Genomic DNA, 11124 nt, shown 5'->3' with positions numbered 1-11124 from the left:
AAAGAAAGGAAAGGGAAAAGAAAGGAAAGGAGAATTGAATTTCAAGTTATCGACATTGTACCTAGGAAGTGGCAAATAACAGTCCCAAAGTCTGTTCTTTAGATCACAAATCCTATAATCAACATTCTTTACCTTTACAATAACAGGTGGCCTGTTGATCACAATATCCCTGCTCACCATCAGAACTTCTCCACACTCTGGATCTGAGACAGCAACTACTTTCATAATGTTGTGATCGCAGAGATAAGGTCCATATTGACTATATGATATACACAGTGGAATTTTTTTCACTGAAAAACAAATTTAATTATATTTTCTGATTTTTTGGCTAATATTTCCACTTTCCTTCCTAAAGTTTAACGGGCAGTTGCAATGGCTTAAGACAATACTAAGTTATCACAAAATCTTTGAAAACAGATATGATTTTTCCTGGCTTAGGGTGATACATAGCTACCTTCAACAACCAGCTTCACACCTTTCAGTTAATATAACCATATCCACGCATTTACAAAAAGGTTATTATTATTCTTCAAAATTTGGAAACTTTCATTGCAATGTAATTCTTGAAGCAATAATTCAAACATAGATAAATTAATCATAGAATCACAGAATGGTTTAGGTTGGAAGAGATCTTAAACATCATCTTGTCCAACTCCCCTGCCATGGGCAGGGACACATTAAATTAAAGCTTGGTAAAACAGAATGTGAATGTCAGGTATAAAATTTTGTGATATCATATCATAATGATATGTTTTAATTAATGGGATCACTTGTCTTCAGAAAAAAGATATTAACCATTTAACCAAGTGTTTAAGATCTGATACACCTTTGCACTTCCCAGCATATGGTAATTGAAATATAATATAATATTCATATAATTGAAATAATGACTTTAGAGCTAAAACCAAGTATTTTTATACTGGCTAATATCTCCTGGCCAAAGGAAATAAATTGCTTTTCTGATAAACAGCTGAAGCTTTATCTTTGTATTGGATAGAGAATCCAGAATTGAACTTTTAACAAAACTAGTTTTTAAATGATCATCAGAATCTCTAAACCTTGAGAAATTAAGCAAAGACTACAAATTACCTGCCACTATACAGGTAGTATTAACACTGTGTTGATTTTTGAGTGATCATCCTAAAGTGAATTCAGCTGTCAATTACTCCATTCATCTCACTTCTCATCACTATTAGGAAGTCTCCACTAATCCAAAAAAGCAAAGTTATCTCCTGAGATCTCTGGGCAGAAGGGCATTAGACAAATTCACCTTCTTACCTTCCCTTGGACCCAACATGACGTTCACACTGTCTTTCCAAAACTGATCCATTGGGCAACCACTATAGGTTATTATTTGTGCACACAAATTAAACTTTAGGTTTTTGTTCTCATTACGCAAATTTTCAAGCAGCCAGTGCAGTTGGACATCTTCACCATACATTGGGCAGTTAGCCATTTTTAGCCTCATGTTAATACCAGAGTCACTCAAAAATGGGTTTTTCAGAGATGATAACTCTCTCTCAATATGACAGTTGGAAGCATTGCAGTACCCTGGATGAATCCTTCTGTAGGCCCGGTAATAGGCTTCTTTGTTTTTCACAGAACCTGTTGAGGAAGATACATGATAATGAATCTGCTGGAAACAGAAGTCGTCATATCTACCTACATAATTATTATAATTAAATTCCTTCCTTCTCTTTCCTGAAATCTAATGCACTAGCTTGGCATAGAACAAATCCACCAGATAAAAAAACACAAGATATGGTAGTCTGAATACATAGAAGAGAATAAATATCTCAGAAAAACATTCAAAAACTTATTTTAAACTTTTATTAGTTAGATTTAAAAATGGTCACGTAAATCTCAAAATGTATAGTCAGTGCAGAACTCAAAATATAATGCTATAAGCGTTAGGGTGAATCTTAAATGCTACCACGTCTCTCAAAAGGCAAAACACACCATCCAAAGAAAGAAATTATCAACTGTTTTCTTTTTTGTTCCTGCTAAAAAACAAAACAAAACACAAAAAACCCACCCCCCCCAAAAAAAAACCAAACCAAACAAAAAACCAACAGAGCTTCCAATTTTACAATCAACTGTAATCCTCTCTTCATTCCTTTAGGCATTTCTGCTGGTTGAACTCCTCACTACTACTGAAAGATGAAAATCAGTAATCAGTAACTCAAAGTAAGAACAGCAGAATATCCTAATAATACATGAATTTTGTAAGTAAGTGTCTTTTCTGACAGAAGTGGTACATGAAAAAGCAAGTTAGAAGTTAATCCTCTGTTTAAAAGAATTTAGGGGGTTTTAGATTATCGAAAGTCTGCTAATATTTTAGTCTACTGTACAGGTGAGACTAAAACATGTACATATGAGTAGCGGTAATAAAAGAGGTGGAAGGCTTGTCCTGTGAGGAGCGGCTACGGACATTGGGTTTGTCCACCTTGGAGTTAAGGCTGAGGGGTGACTTCATTGCTGTCTACAGCTTCCTTAGGAGGGGCAGTGGAGAGGTAGGTGCTGACCTCCTCTCCCTGGTATCCAGTGATAGAATGCATGGGAACGGTCCAAAGCAGTGTCAGAGAGGTTTATACTTGACATTAGGAAGCATTTCTTTACCAAGAGGCAGTTCGAACAATGGAATAGGCTTCCTAGAGAGGTGGCCGATGTCCCATGCTTGTCAGTGCCTTAAAAAGAGGTCTTTGGACAATGCCCTTAATAACATGCTTTAACTTTTGATCAGACCTGAAATGGTCAAGCGGTTGGAGTACATGGTCGTTCTAGGTCCTTTCCAACTGAAATATCCTATCCTATCCTATCCTACCCTATCCTACCCTATCCTATCCTAAATCGATGTGATTACTATGTGCTATGTTTGAATCATCTAAATATATTTAGAAGTTTAAGAATCAAGATCTTTGAACAGAAAGGCAACTTTCTCTTTCTCAAATATTGACAGCTTCAGATTGTTCTACTACTTTAAACACAGGACAGATTACATCAATTATTTTATATGATTATTAATTAAAATTTGCTCTAACACATTTGATGACTTTTCATCTTACCTAGTTCATACTTGTAAGCCCCAGTGATATCTTCAAATTGCTCACTGCCAACACACTTGGTGATTAGATGTTGTCCACATGGCCAAGCATCGCAGAAAAATTTTGTTTTTTTGGCATTGTTTTGGGAAAGCCAGCCAACATAGTTAGAATTTACTCGAGAAAACATATGATGGCCATCATAGTCTAAGTCCAGTTCCCCTTCCTTGATGCTTCGAACCCATGTAGGACCACTGCAAGCTAAACCTAAGCGAGAAAACAAAAATTTTATAGTAGGCTGCAACCTGAGTAGTAAAGAAACTCAACAATATAAGCTGAAGAAAACAATTACAGTTATAGCAATTAGTTACCTCTGCCCGTTTCCAAAGGTGTTGGATCCAGACACTGCCAGTCACCACAGCATTGATTTAGGTCTCTGCGAGCCATCCAAGATTCATTCCAGCAGTGGTATCGCCTATAGGATGCAGGAATATAGGATTAAATACGTGTCTTGAATCATCAAGTTCAATGCCTAACGATGGAGGAAAACAATGTCAGAGATAACCTTTTAATCAACTGAAAACTTTCTGCATCTTAACACTGTTAATGATGTTTGGGGACAGGGGGTGTTTGGTTTGCTTTATATCACTCAGACTGGAAATTTGTTCCACCACCCTGCAGACCTGATTGCAAAGTATTCTTCTTAAAGCTCTCCTTTTCAGCTGATAATGTGCCCTCACAGTTCTTTTGTCTAAGTAGTTTATTTTCCTAACATTTTTCTCCTAGTTCTTTAGAGTAAAATGGAATATTGTCTTAGTCTTCTTTTTAATGGCTTAATAAAGACTAAAACCTTAAGACTTTTGTACTAAAATAAGATCCTCATTCCCTTAGTATTTCAGTTTGACCCCATCTTTTTGACACGTGAAAGGGCAGAAAAGTCATTAAAAGCTCTCACAGATGAGACTTGGATATAAACAAAATTCTGGTGCAGTGAAACTATGAACATACAGGCCAAGGGTGAAAACACAAAATTCTGCTATGATGGGTGATAATGTCATAGTAATATGAACATGAATTAAAAGGTTTACAAGAAGGGAGCAATTCATGATAAGGAACCTCTGGAAGACAACATAATTATCAACCAGGTGATTATGACTGAAAATAATAGTCCTAATTTGTGATAAATTTTCCCTTGCGTTTCATGTTTCTCCTTTTTACAGTTAATAAGATTGATGGCCTTATTCTTTCATCTGAGAAGGATAAACAGGTAGCATAAATTCTCACAAATGTGGTGGTGTTCTTTTTTCTTTTTTTGAAAATGTAGGTTAAGCAGAATGCCTCTTCAGTAGTTTCATTTTTTGGAAATACTTTATTAGGAAACAGAACACCAAGGAAAGAGATACACTGATCTGCTAAATTTACACTAGTCTTTCTGTAATTTAATTTTGACAATACCAAAGGAGCTTGTTTATTGCTTATTTACCATAGCTTGTCTTTACCACACAGGATTTTCCCAGTACAGTCAAAAATCTCATTGATACCAAGGGGATTCTCAATCGAGCACGGGAAACAGAAGTTTGTGACAACACGGCTTGGAATTCCCAAACATCTCATCACTGTAAGGAAAAAATATTCATGAGTCATTACAAATCATAATCAATCAAGCAAATCCTTCACTTATTTTATAAATAATTCTCCTATACTCTACTTTACAATTACATAAATATAATGAATAGGAGGCAATATTTGGGATGCAGTGGTTCTTTCTTCAAAACTTCTTTTTAGAGGTAGAAAAGTAGTCTGAAAAGAGTCTAGCAGAAAGGCATGGCTTGTTACTATTCCATTTTAAAAACAAACAAACAAAAAACAAAACCAAAAACCAGATCTGTTCTAAATTCAGAAATAATGATCCTGATCTTTCATTAACCAAATACTTGTTGTATTGTACTTGTAATTGTCTTGTAAACAGTGTAGTACATATAGGTTCATCTATGGAGTATTAATTCAATTTTCTCAATGTAGAAGCAGTTTCAGTAAATAAATGGTATGAAGCTGGAATTCAAATTTTTTGTTTGTAGAGTTTAGTTCACTATCATATTATCCTTTGCAGTATAAGAAGATAGCACCCTGCTGTTTTTATGTTTTGGAGGAGACAATGCTAGAGGTCTTCTACCTGTTCATAACTTAGTGCTTTTTCTCATCCTTCGAACCTCACCCCAAGGATAAATATTGGCTTCACGATGCTGCACTTGCTCTGTGTTTTAATAAAAGTTGCAGTTTTGACAGCTGCCTGGTCACAGAAGCTATCAAAGTTTAAAGGTCACAGAAAAGACAGTAATGTTTTTTCTTCTTGATCTTCATGCTGTATAGGAAAGCAATGGATTGATAATAAACACTGTGTTGCCATGTCATATCATAATAAAAGAAAAATACTCCATTTCTTTTCTAGTAAAATGCTTATGAGTAAAATTCTTCCAGTAGTTTTTAAGGTCAGAGCTTTTTGATCCTTGATTTCTCTCCTCCTTTTTGGATAACTAGGTTAGGGCAGACTGAAATATCATACCTGTGCACATTACTGAAGCAAGAGACCCACAGTACCCATATCTGACTGGCCTGCATCTGCCATTGTACCACTGCTGAAGAATAGGGATGCTTCCATTCCAGGAAAATGGTTTTGTTCCTTTCAGGTAATCATTGTTTTCTGGAATCTTCATGATACTGCTAGTGGTATGGCTGCTTATCTAGAAAGAAAAAAGAAAAACAACCTTTTAAAATAGCTGACCATGTCTTCACACCTTAAGCATATCACAAAATCATCAGATTAGTGTTATAAGTTAGTTTTTTCTGTGAATATGAGCACAGAAAGTATCTTCCCTGCTCCTCATAGTGTGTCAGATTACAGTGCAATTTGTCCTTCTATAATATAATGAAGTCTGGCCCGATTTTTTTGGAGGTTACACACCAGTAGAGGTCTTACCATGTGATTTACCACCATGCTGACATGCACAGGATCATTGCGCCAACAATGGTCGCGGTCAGAGCCATGATGGTAACTCGCACCCATGTCTAGAATCTTCAAGCAGATATCCAGAATCCCATCTTCAAACTGAGAAAAGAGAAGTTAACACAGGCATCATGGTATTCTGATATTGATAAAGTTCCTTTCTCGTCAATAGTCCAGTCTTCTTCACATATATGAGCTGCCCTCTCGCCTTGTTTTTTTTAAATCAAGCACAGCTTCTAGCCACATGCATGGTTCTGTCTATCTGCCTGAAGGAAAACCAAAGGGAAAAACATATAATTTTTGCTTACGTTTGGCCAATGGAATAGTTTTCCTTCAGAAGTAGAATATTCTGTTTCATTTTTCTCAAGTACATTTGCAGTTTTCTTAATTTCACTACAGAAAACTTCCTTCTGGTTGTTTGGGCTACAGTGAGAGATTCTCAAACATTTTGTTTCATGCATGCATAGTCTGGACTGGTCCTAAAAACCCTTTATATTCCATAACATAGCCAGCATTTCTGAAAAAACATGGATAACACTTCATTTATCCATATATGGATGACATATACTTCTGAACAAGTCTTCAAAAAGTACCTGTCCGTAGTGCCATGGCCGAGAGGTAATATGTTTGTGAACTCCTTCATACAGTATCCCATGTTCATTCAGAACATATTCTTCTCTGTGGGCCTGATTGTCCATATATACAGGGTCATCTAGAAAAGATGCAGAGCTATTAGTCAGACAGTACGTATGTTTCTAGCACTTCCGTATCTTCTGTTTCACTGGATCTGTCTTTCTTTTCCTACCTATTTTTGGTTTATACTTTTAAACATGTTCAAGGGTAAAGGCTCTTTAAACATTCACAGACAATTCATTTCTACTTACAGCTAGATACTATCTTTATTAAGTCTATCCCTGATGCAGTACACCTGAACTACAGAACTTGCAATTTATCATCACACTAAGCTGCTCCAGGAGTCAAACACCGTGCACTTAGAGTTGGGTATCTGATTTTGATCAAATCAAAGGCACAGATAATGTGAATATTTGCCATGTAACGATTTTGGCAAGTTCCTACAGACTTCAGAATTGCTTGCTACTGGAACCAGAGCTACAGAATTCCATTTGTATTTGTATTAATATTATTTCATGGTCAAAACACAGAATTCACAGAATCACAGAATGGTTGAGGTGAGAAGGGACCTCTGGAGATTGCCTGGTCCAACCCTCCTGCTCAAGCAGGGAGACTTGAGGCTGATTGCCCAAGATCACGTCTAGACAGCTGTTGAATATCTCCAACATCCTCTCTGGGCCACCTGTGGCAGTGCTCAGACACCCTCACAGCAAAAAAAAAAGTGTTTCCTGTTGCTCTGAGGAAACATCCTGTATTTCAGTTTATGCCTATTGCTTCTTGTCCTGTCAAGCCACTGTAAAAGTAGGGGAAAAAAATTACACTACATTCGCACTACTATTAAGAAACCAGATCAAAACACTGGCTTGAGACAGTCTTAAACTTGCAGAAAAATATAAAGAATAACAAAACAAAATCCCTTCCTGTTTCTCGTTATTTCTATAACTTCATTCCTTACTTTCCAGCTAAAACAACAAACAGGTTCAACATTTTTACTCATCACTAGCAATTTTCTTAAAACTACCTCATCATCACTAGAGTTCTTACCTGCACACCAAGGGTTAAAAAGGACATAAAAATCTCCAAGACATCGCTGATATGTGTGACCACAAGATGTGATTTGCATATTGAGAATATAACGGCCAATGCAGGCACTGGAGGGAGGAAACACGCTGATGCTGATGCATTTTGGCTGATGAATTTTGTAGGAAGCACTCCAGCAGGTTTGATCTAGACATCTGCCCATTGGGAAGGTACATTTCGTCTCATTTGATTCACAGGGTCTGAGGCCTTTTCAGAAAAATCAATAGAACTTCAATCAGACTAAACAAACCATGTGTAAAAGGCAAGTAATTTACCTAGCCATCGTTTGCAATGCAAAACTCCCAAGGGTGGATTTCTTTTTCACTTGTCACTTCTTAAACAGAGTGAGAAAACTTTACAAATAATCAGAACTGCCTGAATTAGGGGAAGGTAGTCTGTTCACATAGAAGATGAATGAGTAGATACTATTTGTCACTGAAAACTATGGGAAATATTACTTATCAGCCAAGGACTGGGAAAGACTACACAGAGTTTGGGAGTGACTACCTGTCTCCACGGTGAAAACGGCCTGGTCCACAGAGTCATCCCATTCCCGATTTTGGAAGCGAGCATAAAAGCTGAAGGCTTGCCCTCTCCTTATTATCTGTCTGTCAGTTCCGAAGAAATGGGTATTATGAATTTGACAGTTGGAAGGACAGTTCAGGTCAACTTCTCCCAGCTCAATGACTGCAAGATGGAGAGAGGAACACAAAAGGAAAACCAGCTAATTGAGTCCCCATGGTTGGCTGAGGTCAAGATTACATGAAAGAGGAGATAATGATGAAAGGTAGAGACAATTGTTTTTAAAAATTAATTCAGGAGTTTGCTCAGAATTCAGAAAAACTGAGATTGAAACATATATACATAAAAGTATCCTTACAAGTTCTCCACTTTCCTAGTATGCAGGTGGAAACTTGTATAACACTTTGATTTACAAAGCTGTGCTAAAAGCTTCACATGTTTTATAAAGGGCCTTCTTGCTTTATAAATACCTGATGCCAAGGGATTATACCAGTATCTCTACTTGAAAAATTGATTTTGCCTTGCAATATTCTCTCCACATTACAACATGCTGTCTACAGACAGTTATTTTTTAAACACAGCTAGACAGAAAACTTTTCACACATGCTATTAGTTAGGAGTTGTTTTTCATACAAGTAATAAAATAATAAAGTAAATTGAATAAGTAAAAGACTTAATAACAAATGTAGGCATTTGAAAGCTTAAGTGGTACTCCAAATGAGTTATGAAAAAAAAGTTATGAATAAATATCTCCCCAAAAATGTAAATACTGTTAAATATGCATGCAAATGTCTTGATCTGCATTTCCCAAAGTTCTAAAAGGTTTGCAGACACCTTTAAGGAACTTAATGGAGAAAGAAATATTCACAAATTGTGACATTTAAAAAATGCTGACAATCTATCCCAAGTACTATGATTAGCTTGACAAAAATATCGGTTGATCTCCCCTTAGGCATCTCGCCCGAGTATCAGTCATTTCATAGGTGTAATTATGATCCTGGTGCCAGAAGGATGGGTGGAAACACTAATTTTCACTTATTTGCATACAACTTTTTTATTTTTAAAAGTGCTTGACTCTAACTGAAGACAATGGAAGCCACAGATTCTCAGCAGTTTTGCCAATTGTGCTTACTGAACTACAAAGTCTTGTATATTATTTTAATTCTAAGGGGCTAAGTTTGGTCCTGCTAAGCCTGTGGAACAACCAAACAATGGAACCTTTCTAACTATATTGGCACTAAGTTGAATAGAGTTGGCATTTAGGGGAAACTAATTTTTCCCATCCAGAACCAAGGGTGTATCCACATAAAAGGAGACTCATAGGTAAGCCCATGGGACTGGGACACCTTTAGCACAAACCAGTGGAGTTTCCCAGGATCACATTCTGAAGTAAATCATAATTCAAATTAATTTCAAGGGAAGAGTAGGTAGGAAAAAAACCCAACCCAAACAAAACAAGCAAAAAATGAAACAAATGAACAGCCTTTTCTCATTTGTTTCTTAGAACTAAAATAATTTCATTTTTCATCTAACTATTTACAGCTGGTAATGAGTTGGTCATTCAGGTCTTTCAGCAAAGATCAGCAGATAAATGCAGGCCTGGGAGTTACCCACATTAAAAACATGCACATTATCAAGAACAACCAAAAATTATGGCAACGCATTACATCACTATTGCTCATGAATGCATCATACCTGCTGACAAGAAAGAGTAACAAAATTGAACTGAAAACCTCGTATCATAACAAGAGCTGTCAACCTTAATGCGAAGTGTTCTGCTTTAACAGAAAGGATTAGAAGCACTTATAGCACACGTGACAAGTTCCTGTGGTCAAAAACACTGAAAGAACCTGACAGATCCTCACCCATCCTCTGGAAGCATTTATAAATCAAGACAACTACACTTCTTCCACCCATGAATCCAGCTGAACTGGAACATCAGGGAGTTGCAATATTACATGTTTCCCAGGGAAGTTTCTAAAGTCAGCCCACAGTTTGCTTATCAGAATTAATTATCACAACTGGATCACAAAGGAGCTAACAATTGCAAAGGCAGCTCAGAGAAAATACTAAAGGGTAATCAATTTTACATCTCTTACTGGTGTTCTCTTTCTGGTAGAAACCTGACCTCCAATACTAGTCACTGGCTTTTCCCTATCAATTCACATTTTTCCTTCATTCCAGAGAAAAGACTTCAGGTATCCATTATAAAATAATTGCTCCTAGCACGAGAATAGTGAAAACCAGTACTTTGTAGTTTATATTGGAAATAAAACGTATTATTTTCCATGTTTTTCCTTATTCTCAGAATTGGCTGTTGTATGACCAGTTCTTCTCCAGAGCTTTCTTTTTCTGTTATAAAAGGAAATGTTATTTACAGAAGTTTTTTTTTCTTTCTCACTAAGTCCACAAATAAAATCTAAACCATAGAAGTAATCTCTAGACTTGATTCTACACAACAATATGTACAAATTTTTTTTGTCCTTAAATCTGACTGTTTAATTATTTCCACATTCAGTTCTGAGTTAAGTGATAGTAAAGTTTCAAGAGACTCACCTTCCATTTTTCTTCTACATGTACTAGTATCTGAAGCACAGTACTGGTGGAAGTACCTGCTCCTCAGCAAGATGCACTGCAAGGTCTGGCTGATCTCCTCTGTGAACCAACCCAATTTCCTCTCAGTAACATTTATATTCAGAACTAAAAGGCTGTCACACATATTGCATCAACAAAATACCAGCTTACAAAGAGGCCCCACCCATGTGTCTACTGATGCTCATAAATGATTCATTTTAACTTCCAGCATTATTAGGGGAGTCCTGCGGCTGAAGGGAGGGAGAGATC

The 11124-nt window shown here is 36.6% G+C and overlaps 1 protein-coding gene across 1 annotated transcript; it reads right to left on the bottom strand.

Annotated features, from left to right (window-relative positions):
* Positions 1-132: 132 nt before the first annotated feature.
* Positions 133-8445, bottom strand: LOC104536178 (protein-glutamine gamma-glutamyltransferase 5-like; the record flags this gene model as incomplete). Its single annotated transcript, XM_010178729.1, has 10 exons — positions 133-290; positions 1279-1605; positions 3066-3308; positions 3413-3516; positions 4525-4657; positions 5605-5782; positions 6019-6147; positions 6639-6757; positions 7723-7965; positions 8266-8445. Coding segments are annotated over 10 exons (1814 nt in total), but the record flags the coding sequence as incomplete, so codon positions are not given.
* Positions 8446-11124: the final 2679 nt, after the last annotated feature.

Source organism: Mesitornis unicolor, unplaced genomic scaffold (genome assembly GCF_000695765.1).
Source record: "Mesitornis unicolor isolate BGI_N332 unplaced genomic scaffold, ASM69576v1 scaffold25512, whole genome shotgun sequence".
Taxonomy (NCBI): Eukaryota; Metazoa; Chordata; class Aves; order Mesitornithiformes; family Mesitornithidae; genus Mesitornis; species Mesitornis unicolor.
Note: the sequence above shows the minus strand (reverse complement) of the source record. Positions and strands in the feature narration are given on the sequence as shown.